Genomic DNA, 27656 nt, shown 5'->3' with positions numbered 1-27656 from the left:
TATTTATACTATACAACTTTTATACAATAAAAGGGGGTAATGAGATGTATATGAATTCAAGCTTTAAAAGTGCAGAAAAGTGAATACCAGGTGCTGCAGGCACAAAATAAATAAATACATACATAAATAAATAAAATGCTTAGTACTATACCTGGAACATAAAAAAATTAATCAAAAAATGTAAACTATGGTTAAATAAGAAAATACAAAATAAAAAAATAAACAACTGAAACCTCCTAAACTGGCTCAGCTGATTTAGTAGAGTAGCGTATTGTTAAAGTGGCTTATGAATTTTAAAGGAAAGCCAACCCAGGACTTATATTAATTAGAAAAGTAAAACCTTTTAAAAATAGTAAATCTTAGTAGAAAATATATATTTTCTTACAGTAGTTATGGAATTTCACATTATGACACAGCATTCATAATTTCAATGTTTGAGCCTAAGTCTACTGAACCTGAAACTGAAGAAAAATATAGCGAACATTAAATTCTTTGATCCGAAAATATAATTTAATGTCTTGTTAAATTAATAGCACAAATGAAGCTGGTTTTTATTGATGCCCTTTTCTTACTAGCACTTAGGATGTTGGCAATGAAAAATAACTCACTGCAGTTTTAGTGAAAGATGGGACCACTATTTTTGTGTAAAGTCATCCTTTCTATTATATATTGGCAAATATGCAAAGATTTGAGTTTCATGAAATACTACATATCTTTTAGTTCTTTGTGATTCTCAAGGAAATTTTTGAGTTACGGAAGCAAAAGGTTTTCAATCATTTTGTATCTGCTGTGAAAGAAAGCTTAAGAAAAACAAGAATTGCCCAAAGATAGCTATTTCTTCTGTTCCGTAACTATATATCATATTACATCTTCAGGACTTATCTGTGGAAACAGTTTTGAGACTTATTTAACTTAATAAGAATACCTTAGTTTGGCTAGTCAATCAAGATGCAATCCAGAAGTTAACAGCAGATTTATTATGATTATGATATATTCCCCTGGCTAATTAGTGAACTCTCACCCCAATGTGTGATAATTTTAAAGATTCTTTTGCTCTTAAAGATGCAGTCCATACTCTATAAAAGAAGAAAATTTAGACTGTCTTCCAACAAAGAAGAATAAACTTGGGGAAGACTCTGGTTAAGTGTCACATCTGAAGACTATTCGAAAGACAAATATTTCACTGAAAATATTTTTTTTTATAATACCTCTTAATTAAATGACAGAAGAAAGTTATCAAGAGAAAAAAAAGAATGAATTAATAATGTTAAGTTAACCAAATAGCAGGTGATTAACACATTATTTCAAGTGTCACTAACCAAGAGATGACTCAGGAATGGCCTATGATTACTAACTTAATCTGAAAGCAAATTTTCTTTGTCAACAGCCAACAGGCACTGCTGTTGCAAAAAAACAAATTTACAGAGTAATATCATAGAGAAGAAAGTAGCATCAATAAAAGCCAGGTATCAGAAATAACAAGCGATCAAAGACATTCCTTAAAATTCTCAACTTCTGTTTGAAATACACTTGGGTCCAGGGATACACTGAATAAAAGTATCAATGAAAACGTTAATACTGGCCCTGTTGCTAATAACAATGAAGCACTTATTTGATTAACATGACAGCTTTAATTCTACAGTTGTTCTACATTCAACATTTTAAAATAAATAAGTGGGTTTTCATTATTTTAAAGCAGCAAATAATTTTTAAAATTCTGCATAGAGTAATTTAAGAGAATTATCATACAAGATATAAAAATTTTATAGACAGAAAATTGCAATTTAAGTTATAAACACAATGGTTTAAGAATTTCTATAAAAACAATACTTTAATGCAGAAACTATTCCACACTCTAATTTCCTTACAAGAGATAGTCTGTATGATGAAGTAATCTATCCGTATTTATGAAAAGAATGTAAAAATCATGTAAAGGAATTGTAGGTTTGATTTGTTATCATATTGTAATAGTGTTATGATATAGTAGAGCATATAGTTTGTTTTAGGGATGAATACTTTATATTATTACTTCAAATAAATTGTATCTATTATAGTGAAATATTTCATACAATGGTGAAGTTGAAATCTCTTTTGCTATCAAAAAAAGTAATGTGTAAGAGTCTAGAATATTTGGAATTTAAAACAATATTGAATTTTTGAACCAGAAGAGTCCATCAGCACATTACATTAACCTTTACCACCTGAAAAGAAGACTACTGATATCAGTGTTGGTCATCACAAAGACAACCGATTATCATGAGGGAGACTAACTAACTTTCTGTAGAACAGTGGAGAGAAAACATTTAATTGTTCCCTGGCTAAAATAAAACCTACTTCGAACTCAGTACATAGTAGTAATACAAGGAAGTTACCTGAGTACTAGTTTCACTTATGGCTTCTAGGAGTTTTTCGACTGCTGCTTGTAGTCGAGAGCTAATATTCAGCATAAGTTCCTCATTTTCAGGATCTATTTCAGTTCCAGCAAAACCACTCCTCATAAGCCGTTGTGATAGCTCTGTTCCTTCCTCAGTTACTTTTGACCACATGCTACTGTCATTTCTTGACATATCATTTCCAGAATAAGATGGTATAGATTCGTCTGTAACTAGAATAACAGTATTTTAAATCAATTATAATTAGTTATAGTACAAAATGGTACAAAATAAAATCAATTTAAAACTCGAAATCATTGAAATTACAAGGTCTTTTAGTAACAACACTGCAACAAATAAATACAGAATATTACTTGATTATCAAATAGTTAAAAATGAAAAGGATAATTCTATGCTAGTAGGGTTCTGCAGGAATCAATATTTGGGTTATTTAGCATTCTTTTCTTTGATAAAAACTTTTAAAACAACTTTCGACAGATAATTACTCAGTGCCCACCATATAGGGTTTACTAATAGAGACACATAAATGACAAGATCTGGATCCCATCCTCAAGGACTTTACAGTGCTATGAGAAGACAAACACACAAACACCCACATGAAAAGAAAAATATTGTGCAATGGCATGTTCCAGGTGTATGAAAGGACAGAAGTACTTGATTTTGTCTGAAGCAGACCCTTTGATTTCTGAGCCCTGCACTGGGCCGCATCACCTGCTCCAGCCAGGCAGTAAAAGGGACTAAGATCATTTTGCAGCTTGCTACTTTTGCAAGAGGTATACTGGGAAAAGGTTAGACCATGAGCAATTCTAATTTAACTATAGACTTATATATCTACACTATTCTTATTTCTTATGTAAAGAAAATTGAGTTTACATGTATAGAAGATAAGCTTTGGAAGCGTTTACACTGAAATAAAAGCACAGGTTTATTCACTGCTGCCGTGGAACACAGCACTCATCCACAGCAGCATGGTATAACCCAACAATGAAATTTCCTAAAGAGAAATTACCTATTCTTTTATTACACAGAGTACATATTTCTTATCAGTAACTGTACAAAGTCAACAAATTAAAGCACGAGAAACTTTAATTTTCAACGTATGTGAAATAAACATTCATTTTGACATAGCTAGGAGAATAAGAGCTATTTATTAAAATGTCTTGCTAAAGTAGCTTCTGCCACACAGAGTTTTTTCAATCTCAAGTACTAACAACACTTTGGATGCAATTTCAGATATGAGATCTGAATTCAGCACAATTCACTAAGCACCTCCTCTGTACAAATTACTGAATGAAAAGTCCAAAACAGCATTCTAGGAAATGATTTTAAATATTTGCTATTATATAGACTTGTCTAATTCTTGGTGTTAACAGTTAATACAATTTTTACTTTGTATTTTTATTCTCAAAATTAAAAAACAAATAACAGCTAGACTGGTATTTACTGTATTATTCCATGTATTCAAAATTGAATGTCTTGATAATAGGGATTAATATGCTATAAATATTCATGAGTTTAACATGATCTTGGCATTCAAAATGAATTCAGATAAAGGACAGTAATAATGTATACTATGAAGTTACTGAAACAAAGTACTCTAGAAAAGAAATTTTTGAAGAAGCTATGAAAGCAAAAATAATTAATAGTTTATAATAGGTATTTTTTAAAAAAACCCTACGTTGGATAGCAACTTTATCTGAGAAATTAAATGCATTCTAGTGATAATTTCTTTTTAATGGTTACAGAGAATAGGACAAATGTGAGAAAACAAAATAGTTTGATATGATGGAAAGTCAAGGCTTTATGGGGTGAGAGTATGTGGAGAAGTGAAGATGAGGTAGGGAATCGAGCTGAAAGGAGGAGGTTGGAAAGTAGGTTAGATCTAAACTGTTAATGGTCTGAAATTTCATAGGAAACTTAGAGGTTCTGCTATGAATAAAGAGCAGGTAATTTTTTTTGGGGGGGGAGCAAGAAGATAATATCCAATCTGTGAATCAGGAAACAAATTGTAGCAATGCAGTGGAAGGGTTAGAAATAGAAGAGACTGGTTAGAAGGCTATTTCAGTTACCCAGGTGAGAAGTGTTGAAGACATGAAATAAGATGGAGGAGAATTAGGCACAGGTTGGAGAAGGCTAAATGTATAAAAGAGAAAGAAAGTAAAAGATGTACTAGAAGATGTAGTAAAGATGACTCTAGGTTTCCAGCTTACATGATTCTTAGCTGACAGAATAGCTGTTACTAAGATATCAGGAGAAAGTGTATAGAGTAGGCGAGAAAAAAGATTAGTCTGGTGTGTTAAGGGGCTGTATGGAGGAGAAGAGTCAACTTTTGGAAATTTGGGTCTATAGAGACTTAGAAGTCATTTATAGAAAGGCGAGAGTCAAACCTTGGAAATGGATACATTTGTTTTAAGAGCAATATTTAGTGATAAAGAGGACAAAAACAGTTGGAGCTTTGTATATAAGAAGCTAACAAAACCTGTGTAAAAAAAGTATCAGTGAAATACAGGAAAGAGATATTTAGGAGACAAGAAGAGAATGGTCCAAAAAGGTAGAGATTCTAATAATGTTATTTGTCTAGAAAGTCAAGTAGGACAGGAACTGAGAAGACGCTGTTGGATAGGACAACTGCTGTCCTATGAGAGAACAGCTTTGCTACAGTAGGAACAGAAATCACAGCTGGTGGAGGCAGGAGCTGGTCTGATCTCTCGTCTAGTCTTGTTGGAGTTTACCTTGAGGTGGGACAGCAAAGTTGAGAAAAACCAAAAAGTGCCTTTTTTTTCTTCTAATATTATGGATATACTAGCATGTTCTGGGGGGTACAGAGAAGAAATTAATGGTGAAGAAAAGACTGAAGATACTGTGTGTTACATGGGAACAAATCTCAAGCACAAAAAACAGAGGATATATAAAACAAAATGCCTTATAAAAGGCCACTGAATGTTAACTTTTTAAAAGTTAATGAACAAAATAGATATTAAAGTATCTAGAAAAAAATGAAGATATCAACTAGCTTAATGTAGTTTATTTTAACATTTTGAAGATACATATAAACAAAAATCATCTGAATATATTCCAATGAAGTAATAGAACTTCTTTGGTTATTCCAATGAAATAAAGGAATGAGAAAGACATCAAACTTATACTTTATTTATAATAACTAGTTTTTTTTTGGTGGGGGGGAATCAGAGAATAACATAAATCAACAGGGCAATTTCACAACATGCCAACAGAAATCTCAGAATGGTCAGTTCGGTGTACAGAATCATGATTTCAGATTAGTGAACCACTCGGATCTGTGTCTTAAAAATAGATAATGGCTATTCAAAGTCCTTTAGTTATTTACTTTATGGACTATACCCTGTTCATTCCATATAGATAACAATAAACTTCCCAGGTTAAAGCGGGGTGGGTGATATGATAGAGCATTCCTCTGCTCCAATGGCCTTCTAAAGATCTCTATGGCTCCAACTGGAAACCACTTATTCTAGTCTGACTCTTATACCTGACAGACGAAAAAACTCAGCCCGAGGCCCTGGGAGACTGTGAGACTTGCTTAAGGTCATAGTCTACAGCTAGAACAAAAATCAAGGGCCTTCTAATTACTAATCCAGCGTTTTTTCTATAACATCACACTGTTCCAAAAGGAAAATGCAGCAAATGAGATTTAATCCTTGGCTTCGTAAGGGAGAGGAATGCATTCTACTGGTGAACCATCACAGCACAGGCCTCAAGGAAATTTTCTTTCAACACATTCCGGGGGAACTCGTTTTTATGAACTAGTCTAATATTCACTCAAGTTCAAGTGATTTCACATTGGCTCATAAGGTCCCCTCAACTTCATAAAAAGGTTACTCTTATGAGAAAGCAAACATTAACAAATCAATTATTTGTTTTTTTAGAGAGTTAACAAGTTCATACATGTTTAAAATCTCAACAAGTTCAGACTTGAAGGCTGAAAATAGATCACAAGTGCTACCTACGACATAGTCATACATGAAAACCGAAAAGCAGAAGTTGCTTCATAATTAGGTTAAGAGTGAACTTTTCCTATTATATTAAATAAGACAAAAGAATATTTCAAAGTTCATTTTAGTTTTTAAAATAATATGTCCATTAAGAATATGAAGGAACATCAGAAAAATTCTTACATATGAAACACAGTGTCAATATTTTAAAGTCAATATTTTCTTCAAAGTTTGAGAAAATTACAAGTTTTAAATTATAAATTCTATTAATTCAATATTTCCTTCAAGATGTAAAATGGATCTATAAATGTTCCAAAATGATATTAATGGTCATTCTAAGTTTATTAGTAAAAGTAGCATATCACTGTTAAACACAAAAACAAAGACTAAATAATTAAATAATAAGTGCACATTATAACCAATAATGCTAATAACAGCACAATTCTTATCTCTGCTATTCTATATGCTGTACTAGTTAACTGTGAATTTATTTTTTCCTCTTGTATCTTAATATTATTCTTTCACAATAAGTTCACTGTTAAATTTTAAATTTTTTAAAGGCTTAATTGATTCAAACATACATAAAGTGGTTTTAAATAAAATATTAAGTACTATGACTTTATCTTGCCTTGAATTAGAATCACAGTGACTACTTCACTAGACTGTGAATTGCTATAAAGCACAGAGCAGAGAAACTACTCGATGACTGTTTGTAGACTTGAATTGATAAAACTGCTTATAACTGAAAAACTATTATTGGATATCTTAAAATAGGACACAGATATATTTAATCTATAATGAAGGATGTAGATGTAACCATGCAATAAAGTAGGAGTAGATCAGATATCCTTTTAGGTCTGCTTTCTCATAGAAAATGGACATAAACATAACCCTCCGTGCCTGCATTAAATTAACCAATTTAATCCTTCTTATAACTATGAGAACACTGCTTTGAAAGTGAGTTTGCTGTCTTTTAAGATATGTGGTATGCTGAATATCTCAGAAATCACTTTGAGAAAAGTCTAAGAGAACTGCTAATGAAAAAGGTAGAAATATTTCTGTAATCAGAACATTCTCCAGAGTGTCTTCTGAATATGGTTTAGGTCTTACCAGTAGAATAGCAAAATCCTCCTACCCCTAGATGGTTAAGTGAAACCAGATTATGAAATAATTGTTTTTTAAAAAGAAAAATTTGATAAACACTCTTACAATGAGACCAAAAATTACTACCTAATTCTTTTATATACATCAAGATTCATATGCAGAAATAAAAACAGGCCTAGATTGAGAGCTTAACGAAGGGTAAAGTTAGTTTGAAAAGAATGAATTTGAAAGTTTTAAAATACAGTAATATTTCAGGTCTTATTTTACTAAAAGCAGTTTTTTAAATTCCCCTTGAACTTGACTGAGGTGTTTTAAAATTATTTTTACTTAAAATTTCAAGTCAAGCTTTTTTCTGCACTTAAAAACATGCTACTGGCCAACTTGTTATTAGGCAAACCTTCTGTAAGTGGCACAATTTCTCATTTCTCCACATGAAACAACAAAGAGAACATTCTCAAAAACTGCATAAATTGGCATTTTTAGGTTGGCCTCTACCTGGGGAGAAGCACTTGTATGTGGAATGGTAGTAAAGCGTGGGCTTGATCTTCTGATCCAAGAGCCAAGTCTCTATCTGACACAAACTTTCTCCCCCTGTGATTTCCTGATTCCCCCTCCAGTAAGGATCAAGAAACAGGAAAGTCTGGAGTTCAGCAATGTGAAAGTAAGAAATTCAAAGGGCCCAGACCACACAGCTGAAAGAAGACAGGAAGACAGCAAAGTCATGTTTACATCCATACATATTCTGTCATACTTTTCTACTTTTCTAAAAGGAAGAAAGGACCTAGCAGAGGATAGTCCAATGGTAAGTTCAAACCCTGGGCTTCTTATAAAGATTTTCTTCTAACTATCTTAACAGGTATGGAAAATTGATATCGGATTCTTAAAAGCTTTCTATTTCTAATCTTTCCTTAATTTATAGGATGTTACCTATACCTCATGGATACTGTTAAGAGTCCTGAGTGCTGATGTGAAACTTTGCTTTTATTGGTGGAGAAAATAAGTAACCCTGAGTATATAATGATAACTCTAAGACACCCTTTTGCAAATGCTATATAATGATGGTGTTTTGAGAAAAGTGGCTCTAATATATTTATGTTTAGATGTCTTTTGGTTGGAAAATACTTTAAAATTTTCTTTTCTGTATTTTCGACACATAGCAAAGTACCCTGAACTCCAAGATTTATTGAAGGTGATGGTAATTTCAATAGCATATAAAACTAATACCTCCTCTGTGTTCCTCATGGACACATGACTTTATAGGTGCCTCTGCTTCTGACCTCCAAATCAGGCTGGCAGATGACTGGCCTTTATTAGATCTATCTAGAATACCAAGGACGTGGCGACCAATTGTTTCTTCAACAGCTGCTGTTGTCTTTACAACTTCTAAGAGGATCTTCAGAAGTCTGTTATTAGCTTTCTGGAGTGCATACCTGTAGATAAAGAAATGTTTATTAAAGTGTTTAATCTTTTTAAAGTAAAGACTTTACTTATGTCCCACAAAAAATGTACTACAAAATATTTGACTTGAAAAATATCATATACCCTCTTTATTATAATATGCAACAGTACCTATAATGAAGTGCTTTTTATTTTTGATTTATTTTATAAATTTGAAAAGTTTCCAGATTAAAAGAAAATTTTAAGATGATGCAAAAATTAAATTTTAAAAGGTGTGGCAGTACCCAATTGAAGCATATGCAAGTTATTGAGCTGGTAAAACCATTTACAGTTATTCATATATGTATCATATTTAATTTATGTCAAACAATATATTTTAAAATTTTAATTTAAAAATCCCATCAGAAAAAAAGTGTATTTCTATAACTTAATGGTAAGGATCTATATGATTAAATTACAAAAACTGGCAGAGACCTGTTTTAAAAGAGGTCTACTATGTAATTTCACTATCCACTAACACCAAAGGGAATATTACAGGCTGTTATATCTGATCCGGGGACAGAAATTTCTCATTATATACACCACACTAATAGAAGGACCTATTTTGAACCAAATGAAATTAATTGTGTATCTTTCTTTTTTAAAAGACAAGTAATACATTCTTATTTTTAAAAAATTAGAAAATGCTACTAACCACCCAGAAAAATATCTCAGTACTCAGAGATAATCACTATTTGCATTTTAATGCCTATCCTTCTAGACACCTCGACTCTAATCCTGGTCTCTCTCATAAATATATATAGTCTAAAAACAAAAATGGGATTATCCTGGATGAAGAGTTTTTGTAAGCTTTCTTTTTTGCTTAACACAAACATCTTTCCAGGTCAAAAAATATAATTCTATAAATGGTGATTCAGAAGATTATTTGATTAACCTTCTGATAACTAAACAACTCTCTTGTCCTAATAGCTTAGTTCGAAAGGTACTACAGTGGCAAACCTTATATTTAACACATGTATACAGAATAAGAGACTTTCATGGTAAAGGTCCTCTGCCTTAAGACGGTTTCCTCTCTCGATTTCAGACATGGGAGATCACCAACAATTAGGTTAAAGGATATCTGTTTTCACAGGCACATGACATAGCTATTTTAAGACAAGGTAATAAATGCAAAAGTTTTCCTTTAGTATTTGTCAAGTGAAAGAGACAGTTCTATTTTTTGCACCTAGATCAAGTTCTCTGCTTACATATGCAAGATAATAAAAATAAAACTCTGAATAATTTAGTTAGTAGAAAGTAAGTCAAGGGTTTTATTTAACTTTTTCTGAGATTCTGTTCAAGCCCCAAGACTTCGGGACTAGGATAATATGAAAACATTTCTATATAAGAAAAATGATTAAAATTAATGATACTAAAAAAGAAATATGAATACTAATTTATCAGTACTCATTATAAAAATTCCTAATTAAACACTGCATAATTTTAAAAAATATACCTATTTGCGATAAATAATATAAAATAAACCAAGTGTTTATTTTATATTGCCATGGTAACTCTAAGTTTCATACACTGTCTTTCTTGTTTGAGTTCCATACTGACTGCGTTCCATACTGATGATCCAATGGGGAAGCCAAAATCTTAGGGGCCAAATTCCTCCATGCAAGCTGAGGAAGGAGGTTAGGAGGACACAGAGGGTTGACAGTCACAGAAATTGGAAAAGGAGGAAATTAAGTTAGTAGATATTAGTTTTAATTTAAAATTAAAGAAACTATTTTCATTTGAACAAAACAAATTTTAAAATATTGTGCTTAAAGTCCTTAATATTAATGTGGAATAACTACTCTCACTTAATATTTTACATTTTCTACTAACCTGTACAAAATCAAAGGGAAAGTTTTATTAACATTAGATCATTAATTTATTCCTCTATAAAACTGAGATATGGATTAAAAGTTCTCATCTGTTATGCAGTAAATGAATAAAAGAAGCCACACATGGACCATCAAAATTAATTTTTTTTCTCATCATAAACAAACCAGGGGGTAGCATATGCTGAATGCATGTCCATACGGTGAAGGAATAGAATAACTCAAAAGTACAATTGTGTTAAAAAAAAAAATTAGTCAAGAAAGGTTCAATAACCAAATAATGCCTTAACATTTACTGAGTTAAGAATATGACCAGTATGTGCTAAAAAATAACTTTATATACAGAAGATTTTAAAATATTTGTCTATTTAAACAACCAAAATTGTTAAATCTTTATATACAGAGTACAATGTACAAATAAAATAAATGTACATGATAAAAATAAGGACAAATAAAGTATGACACTGAAACAAATATTTTAATTCATTTTGTGTTGAACAAAATACACATTCTTTATACCTTTCATTGGTCAGAACATCAGGAGGCACATCTTCAAGTTTTCTGTCCAATTCCTTTTCTTTAAAGGTCTGTTCATCAACTTCTCCTTCATTTTCATTTCCATTCTGTTTAAGTTTATGTAAAGGTGGAGAGGAGAAGACAGAAAGAAAACCTGTCATCTTGGAAATAGCATGTCATTCCTCTACATTGTTATGAGGTGAAACAGAAACCTCTGCATGCGAGATACTGTATGAATAATATTTAACTATACTTTATCAAGATTAGCATTATCCAAAAAAGATAAATAAAAGACCCTAGTACATAGATGAAAACAATTTAATGGGTTCAAGTTAACGCATGCTATAGTGCAATAATAAAGTTTGTTAGGTTGCTTCTTGATAAGACAACAGCTGTTGCCATAGCAAAGTCAGATTCAAATTACCTTAAACGTAAGGCATCTTGACTCCACCTACCTTACATGTAAGTAATCACACATATTTTAAGCTCAATACCTATAAAAAATACATTTCACGCCAGCAAAAAAGACAAACAGATCCTACTGCATTGGTGATCCATTGCTCCTAGGTGGGTCAAAGTCCATACTACCTGTGTTTGCGTACTGCTGTGGCGCAGCTCACAACACAGCTTCTCTCTTCCAGCTAGAGATAGCTGCTTTAGTGCTTCCAGCTCCTCTAAAAGCACCCTCTCTCTCTCTGAAACCAGGTTTTCATTATCTATTGAGGATCTCTAAATAAGAAAAAAGGTCATGAGAGAATATTGTTTGCGACAGAAGATAAAGGCAGAAATATTAAGCAGATTTCTTTTAACCCCCTGGGATCAACAGACCCTGGTTATACCTATGATTCATATCCCATGATAAGGAGTTAAAAGTATATATAAAATTCAATGCAAAATTTGAAACAAAAAAGTTAATTGAGCCTATTCATATATTTGTGAAAATCGATATTATTTTATGTGCCAATTTTGCATTGAAAATTCGGGTTTAAATTCACAAAATGCGATGAAGAAAAGCAAATTTAATTTTTCCAAATGATTTATGTCAACTCCCAATTTTCCTATTACTCTATAGGAAAAAATCTGAAAGAATGTATTTCAAGAATTCCCAATTTCTTATTTCTTTTAGCTGTTTCCAAAATTAAATTAAATCAACTGTTTTAATAAGAACTTTTACATAAATATTTCTTGCTTTTCTGCAATGATTTTGTGAGTATATTATATACAGCAACTGATAAGAATTCAGCTCCCAAATACCAAGGAGTATGTAAATTTAGTCAAGAAACAGTTAAGAACGTTATGTAAATTTGCATTTCTCAAATCAAGAAGAGATGTTTCTCTGGAGAAAGTTCCAGAAACATACTACTTCAGATTTCCATTCATGATTTAAAAGACAGGTTAAAGATAGATAAAGGTAAACCTTGGAGATGCTAACTGGTGAACTCACAAAAACTATAAATGAATACGGGCTGCACCTCAGCACAAAAAGTTTCCAAAGTGCCAAAATGTTTTTTCCCCAAATGTTCATCGGAATGATTAAAAAAACAAAACAAAAAGCATTGTGGCCCCTTTTCCAGTGCCTGCAAAGAAAGATAAATAAAATGCACTCCAACACTGAGTTCCACATTTCCCTGACAAGACCCTAAGGCTGTTGTGCTGGTGGAGTCTGTCCCTGATATTAAATATTTGTATTTATTCAGATGTTGGCAATAACTTTTACCTTCTTTTTTTAAAGGCTATATAAAGAATACTACTATTTTAATTGGAGAGAAAAGGGACTCTAAGTCTCATACCTGGGCTAACTGTCTATTCAGTCTCTTAATCTCTTCTTGTAGCTGTTCCTGGTCTTCTCGCTGTCTCTCCATCTGGCACATGTGTGCCTGCCTTAACAGTTCTGTTGCTTGTTGATGCTCTTGGTATTGTCGTACAAGTTCCTGCCTCATATCTTCCAACTGCTCTTCATTTACCATTAGCTGTCTAGAAGCAGCCATGCTTGATACAAAAATCTCATCATGGATCTATTAATAGTTAAAAAAAAAATTCAAGCACAACACATTTTATAGAAATTTGTCAGCATCAATATTTTAAGTAAATACGAAAGCAATTCTACCATTAACCCCACAAAGCACCTGATTTTCCCATTATAAATAAAAAGATATTTGTCTTAATTATAATTCCAAATCAATGCGAAGTTAGTTTATTATCATTACACATTATTCTCCAAAAGCAAAATGGGTATTTATCAGTTAGTTTATGTAATTTAATTTTAAGGGAGGAGAGAAATAAATAAAAATACTCAAGATTCCTTCTACTCTTAATGAAGCTAAAACACCATTATCTATTTGACATTTTATGATGAAATAATATAAATGTAATACTTATATTTTAAAATTAAATTTATAAAACATGAGGAATTTTACCCATTTAATTTATATTATGCAGTGGTCATCACAGTACTACAGAGAACTGCTTGATAAGAAACAATCTTCAATAACTTTCATTTGGAAATATAAGTTTTATATTCCACATTCTCATACTCATAAGAAGTCAGCTCCTTAATGGGTTTCTATAAGCACTTCAATTTCTGAATATCTACTACTAAAACAATTCATTCTGCCTTGAATAGTTGCCGGTAAATTAAAGAAGTTTTCATGCACACCTCACAAGTTTTGCACTACATAAAGAGTTGACAATTTTATTTGAACATGCCTCTATCAAGAAATAACCTATTCTAAACATTAATCAACAATTTGAATTTAGATAATTTAAAGAGACAGAATTTACTTTCTGTTAATGGCACAAACAGTTGAGACAGACACGAAATTGATCCTCCATTAATGAATAAAAAAAAATTTTACCATGTACAATGTGTGTTAGACAAACAAGAATACTATGAACCAGACTTGTTTTAGTTAATAATATTAAGTTATTTACTCATATTCCTTACTAGTAATAAAACACGTTCATAATGTGAATCCTGAGTCAAGACATTACTAATAATTTTATAGTGAAGAAAGTCACACTTTTTGTTTTTATATTCAAAGAGGCATACTTACAGATTCTCTGGCTATAAATGTTTTATCTTTGCAGAAAAGTTCTTCTGAAATAGTCAGTTCGCGGTCCTTTGATTCTAGTATATCATCAAGATTATTATTATTTGATAACAGAACTTTCTTTCCATCTTCTCCTAACTCTTTACTAAGCGGTTTAAATTCTTCTTTTAATTTCATGTCCATTGTCTCAAAAGTCTGAAAACCAACTTGACCCTGTGGTAATTTCATTTCATTTAAATAATGTTTTTCCTGTTGGCATAGAGTATGTGCTTGTTTCGATGATGTAGAATCTTCTTTTTCTCCAGAGATTCTAGATAGTTCAGTTTGTTGAGCAAATGCTACACTCATTGACACAATGACCTAAATAATAAGATAAACAAAAAAGAACTAGATTTATAAATACCAGTGAGAATTAAAAAACACCACTCAAAATTACATGAATTGGAAAAAAATTATGGCCTCATGGTTTTAAATTAAAAGCAATCCTTTGATAAGTGATATGAATATAAAGATTCTCTATTTACAATGAATCTAATGAAAAGTATTTATTTTACTGCCTGGCTTTTTAAATTAAAAAATTAAAAAAAAATTCTTACTATGATAACAATAAATGTTCAGCATAGAGATAAGAAGGAAATAAAAATCCTTAGAGTTCTCTTCTCTAAGAAAAATCACTATTAACATTGTATGAATAACTTTTCCAAATCTTCTTCCTCTCTTTACATATAGATATGGATATAAATACAGATGTGCATTATTTTCAGAAAAATGTCATATTTTAATATTACAGTCTGCTTTTACAGCTTACCTATAGTAAATATCTTTCAAGAAATACATCTCTATATAATTTTCAATAGATTTATTAAAGTTTCACATTAATTTCAATAACTTCTTGTCCATAAATTTTCAATTTGGGAGGGTGAGCTTTGCTCATGGAGCCTACTAAGCAAGCTAGAAGGTGCCTCCAAACAAATTCGTGTCTCCCCTCACAGTCCTGTGGTAGACCCCCTCACAGTCCTGTGGTGAATTCTTAAAAGTGTCCTACTCCTCTCCAAAACCTACTTCTTTGCAGTCTTTTCCATCTAACATTTGACACTAAAGTAAATATCATCCTTCCAGTGGCTTAGTCTAATAACCTGGAGTAGTACTTTCTCGTGAAGGGCAAGCCCATGCCCCTTTCCCTGTATTTCTTCCTCCGGTACCCAGTTACATCTGCTGAGGAGCTAGGTTTGTGCCAGGATTTCACAATATTTCACCAAACGAGCCCTATAAATATGGAGGTGGCAGGACTGAGTCGAACCTGCAGAGCTGGCAGCTGGGTATGTGGTCTTCACACTCTTGCCAATTCTCTTTGGCCACCTCTTGGACACATTTGTTGTAGTAATTCTTGACTTTTCTCTTTCTTACATCCCACTTTTTAAAAAGGTGCTCAACCTCTTATTTACAAGATTTACTTCCTTCAGGATTCTCCTCTAACTTTAAAAGTGAGACCTGTGATAACCCTATATAAAATAACACCATCTCACCCCCACCCCCCCGTAGTATTTTCCAGTCCTACTGGCCAACTTTGTTTTTTCTTCACAGTACTTATCATCACTTGTATATTGTCTATTGCACCAACCAGAATGTAAGGTCTATCAGAGCAAAAATTTCCTCTTTTTTTCCCAGCACCATAAACACCGCCTGACAGTGAAATGTAAGTACATGTCAATGTTCAGGCTGAATCTAATGTGATCTGTATGTGAAATCACTACTCCTAGTGGGCTTCTTCTATTTTTAAAACAATGGTTCTCAATCTTTTTCCACCACCACATCTAAGGGTTATAGGGTAGAACATAATTCCGCCAGTACTGGTGACTAATGTCAACAATCTATATCATTCTAGGATCAAGTGGGGCCATCAACACCTTGGCTGCATCTGGAATAGTTTTTACTGACTTTGTACTTTGGTGCTGTGCTATCAGCTTGGACAAATAATGCTTTACAAAACATATGTATACATATATGTATGTATATATATAATTTTTTTTTTACTCAAGTCATTACTTTAGTGGAAGATCTTAAGTAGCTACAAGGTTTCTCTAGGAAAGGTCCAGCTGGCACAGAGAAAATACACATTCAAGCACTGGGATAACTATGGTGCCATGCTCAGAGTTGGCAGAGGAAAGGAACTCTCTTTGGTTGACTTGTGGAAGATGATCTTTCTTCACAGAGAGGACCAAAGCATTCAGTTCTCTAGAAGTTCCATCAGTCTTGATCTTGTTTCACCTTGTGTTTTGAAGCGTCTCTGGGCTCACTGCTAAAATTGCTCCAGTCATCAGCTTCAGGTGTGGTCATGTAATGGTGCACCAAATTGATTTATTACAAACTGGAAGTCTCTGGAATAATTCACTTGAAAGAGTCTTCAAATAAATGACAGCATCTGTACCCACTCCTTCCACATAAGATCGTTTTAGATCTCCTTGAAAACACCTGGCATACAGATGAGGAATTGACAAGTCATAACCAAATCCAGCCAGAGGGGCAGTTCTTGTAGGCTCAAGGCTCCATCTAGGGACAGCTGAACACATGTAGTTAAAAAGACGATTTATTTTTCAAAAGGAGATGCCATCACCTAGGTCACTGATCTTAATGGACAAGTCTTCTTTACCCAGAGTAACAAGGGTTTTAAAAGACAGGCAGCCCTCTTTTCTATCAGAGTTCTACTGCTGCTCTCACTGAATTCTTGGACAACTCCAATGAAGCATATGAAACAGATGTCAGGGCACATAAACTACGTGAATAGGTTTGTCTGGAGCTTTGGCATTGAATTCTTCAACTTCCAGCTCTGGAGCTACCAGGTAATACTGTTTACACAGGGTGCTGGCGATTTCATACACAACCTTCACTAGCCAGCCATGCTGCACGTGGGATCGATACTCCCACGTGTTTGGGATAAGCTGGTTTAGTGTCACCTCCAAACAGAAGTATGTGCTGGTTAATAAGCATGCGGAAGGAGATGCGGTTGGTATAAAACTGATCCAGAAAATACTGGGTGTTACTGTTAATGAACGGATTGAAAACAAACTTCTCCTTGCACCACTGCCGGAACCACATCGTTGTGTCTATTTCTGACTTTAATTAGAACTTGTAGAAAGTTATCCAATATCTGTGGATCCTCAAGGCTCTTACTTTCATACCCCAAAAGTTCAAGGAAGCTCTGCATATATCAACTGTGAGCCAATCCTGCTTAGTGCCTGGCAGAAGATTAGCTTCTCTCGTTGTGTTAGCCAGTTGCAGAAGAAGCTCCTTTCCTAGAAGGATATATGAGGTTTTCTCTCAAGTATTCTCTCTCCTGAAGTCCTGCTTGATGGAGAGTGACAATGGCGATAAGCCCGAGTAGTGCCCGATCTGCTTGGGCACCGGCTACTTCAGCAGCCACGAGAACAGCTGCATCTTCTCAGGGGAAATGCACAGACCAGCTGAGATATGCAGGCAGCTGCAGGGGCCAGTGCATCTGAGTGGCGTGGATTTGCACGTTCACCAAGGGTGCACCCCTGCCTCCAATTCGGCATAGGTGCCGGGCTGTTGCTGCTGCCGTAGTAGCCGCAGCTGCAGCAGCAGCAGCAGTAGTTCCTGGGCCACAGCCAGCTGCATGTGGCTTACTCAGGCCCCATACACGGGAGTACAAAACATATTTATTTATCACCATTATCATAGTAATAATACTACTTTTAAAATATCATTAAATAATAGTCTTTATCATCTGCTAGGTGCTTTACATGCTTTAGTTCATTGAATCCTCAGAAGAATTACTATTATACTTATTATTTTCCTCTTTAACATGGAATCAAGACTCAGAAGTATATTTCCTAAGATCACAGATCTAGTAAACCAGAAGAACAAGAATTCAAAGCATGGTATATTCTACACCAAACCTTGTGCTCTGAATTGCTATACTATGATGCTCTGCTATAATATTCCACTTGAGAAACTTACGAAAGAGCTAAGTGCAAGAGAAAACCTACATTTCTCCAAAGAACTAGATAATGAGAACTATATACTCATTTATTTTAGTATGATCTCCAAGAACTAAACATTTAGTTGAGATACAGAAGTGACTATATCATTATGGCCCATATATTTTCTTGGGTCTTGACCTCATCTATGTTTAACCTAATTTCTTATGCATCTCCTGTGTATCCTAGCAAACCTCTCATTTTAAAATGCATATACGCCACTTGGATTGTTATACTGGAACAGCTGCAATGTGGTAAAAAAATAAACAAACTCAGAATCTAACTGTTACAATATAAGAACCCAATCAGGTACACGCATTTTAAAAGAATACAAAGACAAAAAAAATGGAATCATGATAGACTAGGTGATATGTTTGGTATTCAAGTTTAAAAGAATGGCTTTGGCATAGCATGTAATACTATCTACAGTCATTAATATCAGAGTAACTTTTAGGGAAAGGTATGCAGAGGTCATATAGAAAAGACCAACTACCTTCTTTGTCATTTCCTACTACATCTCCCACCTTCAAGGAAGGACAAACTCCTTCAGAAGTTAATACGCTTATGGTAACAAATTTATAAAAACTTGTTTTGGCATTCTGAAAAGTTTCTAATTACTATTCTACGTCAAGAGAAAAATGCTCTTGTCAAAGAAAAATTCACCGGACATTCCACTTAAAGGCAACTTAGGTTGACATCAGTATCTGACATCTTAAAAGATGAGCTATGTATGAAACACGAAACAAAAAAATAAATTATATTACTATCAACAAAAATCTATGTTTTTTGAAGGCTCATAGGGAGTATATATCACAATAATCTTTTGGGTAAACCATAAACTTACCTTAGCTACTTCTTCTTCTAATTGTTCTTGGTACTGTTTTTCCAGCAACTTAACCATATTTGTTTCCTGTTCTCCAAATTCTCTACCAGAAAACTAAATTAAAAAGCAAAATATGACATAATTATTTACGCTAATTACATAGAACTTATTTTTAAACTTCTCTAAAATATTGTCAAAAGATCACTATTTCTTAGAAAACTCGAGATGTTTTAATACATTTCAGTTCTGCTCCTTTAATTAAAAACAATAAATCTAGTGAATAATTCCAGTGTATAATTCTACTACATAATTGTGCTTACTACTATGAACTTAACAAAGATGCAAAGTGAGAGACATATTTACATATTTATAATTACTAACATACAGTTCTATAGTGGAATAAAGATACTTCTTAAATACAATTAATAAGATGTGTGCATGTATTTAATTTTAAGTAATGTTAACAGTGGCTATCTTTGCTCCTGAAATTATAAGAAAATTTTCTTTGTTTCTTTCCAATTTTCTACAAATACAAATTACTTTTATAAAGACAAAAAACTTTAAACTATTTTTTAAAATATAAACATGTTCTCAGTATTAAAATATTTCTTTAGTTACTAATTATCTGAATGTTATCCAAACAAATGCTCCATATGGGATGAATGTGGAAGAATCCGGAATGTGGCCAATATCTTTCCTCTGGATCCAGAATGAGAGAGGGCAGTGATCTTTATTTTCTGTAGGACTTAAGAACTGAAAATCTACTAAATGGAGACCAGGGTTTGCAGTTTTAAGTGTAAGAAAAGTGGCCACAAATTAAGAATATAGACAATGTTGAGGAGAGGTAGAAGGTGGTTTAGCTAAATGGCAGATAGTGTAAAAGGTGAGGGCTTTTATATATTACCTGGCCTGTGCGAAGGATACCTCATCCACTGTCCCAGCCCTAGCATCTTGGGTTTGGGGGATTCCTAAACACTATTCTAGAAATGGTTTGGTCCAACTTCCCATGGTGGGAAGAAAAGCTGTTGGTCAGGGCACTGAAACTAATTTATTACACAGCCCATGTAATACAAAATAGACAAATTTTAAACTAGAACATACTTATGTGTGTGTGTGTGTGGGGGAAACAAACACTTTATTCTTTTGAGTCGCTTATATAGGATATTATCCTCATATTTATTATGCTTCTCAGCAACTATTTATTAAACTGCAGACATAAAAATGATAAGAAAAATAAAATCAGTGTACATTACAGTTAAAAGATATAATACCTCTCTTGTACCATCTATGTCCTGTTTTAGACAACTTCCAGGGTGTATGCTTTTCTGTACATCAGGTTCAGTAATTACCACTGAATCAATGGAGAAGCTAAATATAAATAAAAGAGGGTGAAAAAATTAGAGTTGTGTGTGAGTTTTGCTGATAGTCCAAATTTAAAGCATGCATAAATATGTATTAGGGTACGGGAAACAAAAATGACAGGTTAAGAGTTACAGATATTGTAACTTAAAGTGATAATTTTGATTAATTTTTCCACTTAAAAGTAAAGTAATCGAATGATAGAATATTTTAACAGATCACCATTGAATTTTATGCGGTTTTACGATGTCTGCTATGACATGGGGCTATTTATAGGTACAGACACTTAAAAAAATTATCCATATTGAGTATAAAAGTTTGTAAAATTCCATTTTTATAAAAAATTATTTATACATACACAAATAATTCTGGAATACACATGAAAAGTAATAATGATTACCTCTAGTGGAACTGGGGAGCAGTGGCAGTAAAGGGAAAGTTCTTAATTTACGCACAGTCACTTTTGGATTTTTGTTTGTTTTCAATTTATGTATCTTTTGGTATTCATGTCTTTTCTGTATTGTTTTATAAGCATTTGTTATTTTGTAAAAAAAATTCTTAAAATGCTTACTTAGGTTATAAAAATAAGCTTAATATTTAGGAACTAGGGAAAAAGAGTAAAGATTGAATTATAATTTTCTTTCTCAGTTAATATAATTTCTCACTCCCATTTTCATGTGCACCCATCCTGCCTTCTTCATTCCATCCTCTTGCCCACCTCCTCCTTTTTCCTCTTCTCTTTCATTCTGCCTCAAATTGGAGAAATACAAGTTGTCATCATCCCAATTCATAATGTACATAACTAACCCACTTACTGACATTGGTTGTTTCCAAATGTTCACTATTAGAAATAGTGCTACAATACAGATCCTCATAATATATGTTTGCACACATCTATGGATATTTCTATAGGAGAAAATCTTACAAATAATTGTCAGGCTTAATATTTAAAATTTCAATATATTGCCATATTCTAAAAAGTTACATTAATTATATTCCAAAAACAGTATCAATTATTTTCTCAAAACTTCAACAACACAAAACTTCTAACAATCTTAAAACTTTTTTAGAACATGTATGCCTTTATTTTTGAGATTACACGTCCTTTCAAATGCTATTGTTCACATAAGTTTTTCTTCAGCTGTGAGTCACCTATTCACGTTTTATATGCATGTTCTATGTTCACACTAAACAAATGTAAAAACTCATTTCCTTTGACTGTCTTTTCTACTTTCTTGTTTTTTTCATCTTTCTCAGCATTTTGTCTCTGCTTCCTCACTACTTTTTACACACATTCTTCTTTGGCTTCATGTCTTGATTCCATCACAGCCTAGAAAGCTCTCCTGATTATTTATCTAGCCATTAAAGATCCAAACTCCAAAAAAGTGCTACTTAGTCACAATGACTTCATTCTGTAGTCATAAAACTAGCATTTGAAAGTATTTGTCCCAAAATCAAAAAACATCCAGGTAAAGCAAACCCACTGCTCCCCTCTTACAATTAAGGTCCTACTCCCCACCAGCCTGATTTCTCTACTTATATTAATGCACTATTATTCTCCACATTATCTAAGCTCAAACAACACAAGGTCATCTTTAATTTTTTTCCTCTGCTTTGCTCCCAACATTCCTTCCATCCCAATGTCTCGTAGTCATTTTCCCCCGGAGCCACTCTAATATTACAGTGATGGGCAGTGAAAAATACCACACAGAGATCAGTTTAAATTCTAGCACTTTGGCTATACCCCCATGTTAAATTCCCGATCACTACTTTTTAAAAATTATTTTGTGAATAATTGTTGTTTCAATGATTAGATTGAAGTCCCTTGAGAGAAAGGGCCACTTTACATACATCTAAAGTTTCTTCCATGGCATATAGCCAAGGCAAGTCTTCCCTCACAATCTTAAGGGTAGTTATTATTATTATAGAGATGTTTAAATTATCTGCCCCAAATCATACACCAGTAAAAGGTCAAATCAGGGGTCAAATGCAGGTATGTCTGACTCTTAAGCCCATGGTCATTCCAATCCTATACTATATTCCTAAGAGGCTTCCACCATGACATGACCAAATATCTGTTAAATGAATGACTCAATTATTTTTCTTAAACTAGTTCAAGTCTACTTTAGGAGTACAGGATACTCTTTATTCAAAAAGTGTTACAGGTGTGCCCAAATATGTGATGACATTTGTAAGAAATAATTGTGAGTCATCACTGTTAGTAGGAGTGAGCACGGAGGTCAGTAAACCTCTTTTTTTTTTTTTTTGGCACAGGGCGGGGGGGAAGGGAAACTACTGGTTTTAGTTAAAAGGTATCCTCAGTACATTTCCACTGAGTATTATAGAAGCTCTGAGAGAAGGTGGTGAGCTGGCCAAAGCCCAAATGCAGAAACAGCAAAGTAAGTCTGCATATCCAGAAAACTCTTTTCTTCATGCTTTAGAGAGAAAGCATAACTAATTAATGGAAAGCTTCTTGAAATACTGTGTAGTTAGCTGGTTTTCAGAGAGTTCTTACTGTCTGCCTATTTTCTTCACGTCAGAGAAGCTAAAGCAGTGGTTTCTGAGTGCCAATCCATGGACTGCCTGCATCGGAATTATCTCGTTACAGATACAAATGTCCAGCTTCCAGCTCAAAGCTACTGAATCTGTAATAAGTATTCAAATGATAATATTAAATTTCGAAAACCTCCAGTGTTTCTGATGCATGGTTAACTTTGGGAACCACTGATTTCAAATAAGATGGAAGCTTTATAAGGCTGTGTCAATGCTGGGTGAACAATTCCAAAGCCCACATACAGACCCTGAATAAAAGGAGAAAGACCATTTCCAAAAAAACTGGACATTCAGTATTTTGTCTCCAAAAAAAAAAAACTGCCTTGAGGCTAGCGCCTATGGAAGCATCAGTCTTAGGACAGCAGAGCCAACCAGAGTTAGATGAAATCTGAGGATTTAACAGAGCTAGTTAAACACTACAGTATATTTCCCAACTAAATTATAAATTGTTCACTCACTTAACAAATATTTAGTGAACACTTACTGTGCATAGGGAATTATTATAGGGCTTACTTCGGTGATATAAAGATAGACAAAAATTCCCACCCATACAAAGCTTAAAGTACTTCACAGGAAACAGACAACAAACAAAAACAAATAAACTACCCTCCAAATATATATATACACACACAGACATACACTTTTTATTTTATAAATATATATATAATGGATAATATTAAGTAATATGGAAAAAATGAAGTAGGAAATTAGGACACAGAGTTCTAAAGGGTGATTTTAATTTAAATAAATGATCAGGATAGGCCCCATGGGAACATGACATTTGAGTAAAGACCCAAAGAAGGTAAGCGTGATGGGCATGCAAATATCTGGAGAAAGATCATTCGAAGTAAAAGGAATTCTTGTAGGACATTTGCTCATGTCCAAAACGTCCACTGATACATTTGGTCCATGCTGAAAGGTCCCTGAAATTTGGTCCTTTCAAACAAATTCATACTTAGAAAACGTCCCAAGTTTCAAATAACCCATAATGTTTATTTATATTTTTGGTTACAGGATTAATACATTATAAACATACTATCATGTTTTATTGGTCCAATAACTGTACTGTGGCTGTATTGCCAATAATAACCCTTTTCACTCTGATAGCCTTGCTGGTAATGGGACAGAAGGTTAAGTAGATGGGTCAGGGTTTGAATCTCACAGAAGAGCAAGATTTAAATACCAAGGACCTTTTGGTATGGACCAAATGTCTCCATGGATGTTTTTTATTTTATTTTTATTTTTATTTTTTTTTAGGCAAGGCAACCCTTGGTTGACCTCACAGATTGCAAGGACCCTGTCAGTTTACAGTCCCTTATTTTTTTACTTTTTACACCTACAGCACCTGGTCTTCCTAGGTGGACTCCTATCCAAGTACTAACCAGGCCCGACCCTGCTTAGCTTCTGAGATCAGATGGGATCGGGCTTGTTCAGGGTAGCATGGCTGTAGATTCCATGACTGTTTTGACAGGACTAAATGACCATTAGTTGAAGAAAAGGCAATGAGAAGTCCCTAAAGCAGGAGCATCCTGGCGGTCTGAGGATCTCAAAACAACTGGCTTGAGAATAGTAAGTGAAAGGCAAGTCAGCAGGAGAAAGTCAGAGAGGTAATAGAGACTCATCGTGTACAATTCAGTAAGGCAGTGTAAGGACACAAGAGCACTGGAATAACATGATCTGTCCTAAATTTTAAAAGCAAAGTTCTGGAACTGTGCCGAGATTCTGCGGAAGAGTTAGGGTAGAAGCAGGGAGATGCTGCCATAATCCAAATGAGACATGATGATGGCAAGAACCTGGGGGATGGTGATAAGTGGTTCAGTTCAGATGTATTTTGGAAGTAGAGATAACAGGATTTACTGATATTTTGGAAGTGACGTTATGAGAAGAAGAGGAGTCATCACAAATGGAGATGGCTGCGGAGGGAGCAAATTTTGAGGGGACGATCCAGAGTTCTATTCTGGACATAGTAAATCTGAGCATTAGACAACTAAGTGGAGGAGGTCCAGCCATGGCTGGAATGGTCATATCTTACAGTCCTTTTTTTCTATGCATATGATTAACAATAAATACATTCATACTGCCTTATTTAATCTGGCAGATTAATAACAACCAGCATCTTTATAAAATACAGGTGTGAGTAAAATTCCTATAATAAAATGTCTTTGGTGCACACCAGCATTTATTTCACACATTTATTTCACAGCATTTATTTCAAGATAAAGAATTACCTCTTGTTCTTATGTCTTGATAATGCTACATCCTATCTCTTTCAAATGATGTTGCTTAAGTTACATTTTTTTTCTTAAAACAACCATACTATGACTATTACTAAGCTACAAATACTATTGAATGAAATTATAAGTAGATGGATACCTTGGCTGAACTGTGGACTCATTAAGAGCTTGAAGCTTTTTCTTCAAACAGTGGATCTCTGTTCTATAGTTTTCTTCAGTTTCTTTCAATTGTTGGTGCAAAGAGGATATAAGGTTTTCTAATTCTTGGACTTGTCCTTCAAGTTGTTTAATTTTTTCAATATCTTGTAGAGTAGATAACTTGCTTTTCTGAATGACATCTAAGTTACATAAAAAGAAGAAAATATACATTTAGTACATATTCCACATTAAAATACCACAACCACTTTTTTATGTGTGCAGATAATATTCATTCTCCTTTGAAAAAAATGCTTCTTAGTAGTAATAACTCAGGTTTTAATTTAAACTGATTTGACTTATGAAAACCAGAAAACATGAATAGTATAATTCAAGATCATATCTATCTTTATAACTATAGTTCCCTAAGTCTACCACTATTAAAGTCTTTAAACTAAAAACAATTTAGAAAATAAGAAGTTGGGAAGGGACCAAAGAGGTGATTTCAAAACTTTCCTTTTGAGGATGAGAAAACTGCAACCAGAAAGGTTACAATCTAAGATCCCCAGATTGTCTCAAATTTTAAGGTAAAAAAAATCAAATTACTTAATATTTGGTATAAAAACATCACATTGTGGTATATATTCAAAATTTACCAATGTCTTCCAAATTGGTCACTGGAGAATGGGTTGATAAATACTCTGTTTTCTCTTTTGGTAGGTTTTGTTCTGCAGATTCAAGTTTCACATCATCTGTCTGCTCTCCCTGAATCTATTGAAAATAACAGAAGAAAGGCAGTGACATAAGTATATGATCTAATATCTAGAAAACCATATTAAAGCAACTTAACATTTAAAATGTTTTTTTCAAAGTCACTGAAAATTGTGAAACTCTGATACTAATATTTTCCCTGCTAAGTTATTTTATGTTCTCTTTTGACAGTGATTCACATCCGATTCTCTCCATAGCTATGAAATTATATTAGTTAAGTATAATATTCTTTTATATCCAGAAGGAAGTTCATTATACTACAAAAATAGGAACTGCACAGAATTTTGGTTTAAAGCTCATAACAATATTATTTTGACTTGGTCTTTAAAATTTCAACTCAAACACAGTAAATTTTATATTATCAAAACTTGGTAATATAACTGTCAACCTGACTGTGTAAAAGCTCTTTACACAAAAGGAAGGAAAATAATGAAAGCAGATAAATCTCAGCTTATTTTCTTAACTATGAAAACTAGGCAGCAATATGTTAGATGCATATGTGTATTTAGTCATTCATCAAATATTTAATAATCATCTATTATGTAGCCAATATTGTGACAAAAGAGAATAAAAATAGAAAATCAGTAAAAATATCTGCTCTCGCAGACTTTATCAACTAGTTGGGGAAGTAAAATAAAACAATTAGTGGAGTACTAAACTATAAAGTTTGACCATAAGGGCAATGACACAAGAAAGACTGATTGATGTGGGTCTGAGTAATTATGGAGGGAGTTAAATTTGATTTGGACCTCAATTATTTTGGGCAATGATTAGGAAAGGCAATAAGGAAGAAAAGTAAGAGTATTTGCTAAAGAATGACCTATGCTATTAGTGAAGACAGTGATCTTGTTTAGAAGAATTTAATTTGGATAAGAATGGGGAAAATACACTAGATATGACAGATCTAGATTACTGAGCACTTTAAAAGCAAGGGAAGAGACTGAACTTGCTAGACTAGATGAACAAAGGATACCGTAGAAGCAGGTGAGCAACAGGATAAAAGCTATTTCCCATAAAGGACATTTCAGTTGATTACTACTCTTATCAAGTCCTCTACCCCACTCCTTCCCCCTGAATACATCTCAACAAAAGCCCCTGCCTTCCATTTCCCAGAGAAAATTAAGGCCATCAGGCAAAATTTTCAGTTTCCAACCCAATCTTTCTATGTCTTCACTTAATTCAAACAGCAAACATTTATTAAGCCTTTACTGTGTGCTAAACAAAACACTGTGCTAAGAGGAATTAAAAATAAAGAGAAGAGTCCCTAATTCTAAAGGGTTTAGAATCTAGTGGAAGAGGCAGAAGAATAAACAAATTATTATAAATAACATAAATAATAATGATACAAATATGTTTTTTCAAGGAACTATGAAAACAGGGAAGAAAAGAGGGTAATCAAGTATTTAAAATAATGGAAAAAGCTAAGTTGAATAATCAAAGGCTTAAAAAAACAAACGGAAAATAGGCAAAGGCTTGAACAGGTGCT

The 27656-nt window shown here is 33.3% G+C and overlaps 1 protein-coding gene and 2 pseudogenes across 1 annotated transcript in view; all 3 read right to left on the bottom strand.

Annotated features, from left to right (window-relative positions):
• Nucleotides 1-27656, bottom strand: part of AKAP9 (A-kinase anchoring protein 9) — a 146044-nt gene that overhangs the window by 52910 nt on the left and 65478 nt on the right. Inside the window, 10 exon segments of the mRNA XM_006911885.3 lie at nt 2373-2605; nt 8690-8895; nt 11251-11354; nt 11836-11976; nt 13038-13262; nt 14301-14657; nt 19140-19232; nt 20390-20486; nt 25404-25602; nt 26056-26170. Of these exon segments, the coding sequence (XP_006911947.1) occupies nt 2373-2605; nt 8690-8895; nt 11251-11354; nt 11836-11976; nt 13038-13262; nt 14301-14657; nt 19140-19232; nt 20390-20486; nt 25404-25602; nt 26056-26170 (1770 nt within the window).
• Nucleotides 15178-19100, bottom strand: LOC112479754 (annotated as a pseudogene).
• LOC112479990 lies at nt 24364-24482 on the bottom strand (annotated as a pseudogene).

The sequence above is a fragment of the Pteropus alecto genome, unplaced genomic scaffold (assembly GCF_000325575.1).
Source record: "Pteropus alecto unplaced genomic scaffold, ASM32557v1 scaffold21, whole genome shotgun sequence".
In the NCBI taxonomy this organism is placed as follows: domain Eukaryota; kingdom Metazoa; phylum Chordata; class Mammalia; order Chiroptera; family Pteropodidae; genus Pteropus; species Pteropus alecto.
The sequence above is the reverse complement of the archived record's forward strand: the minus strand, read 5'-3'. Positions and strand labels throughout refer to the sequence as shown.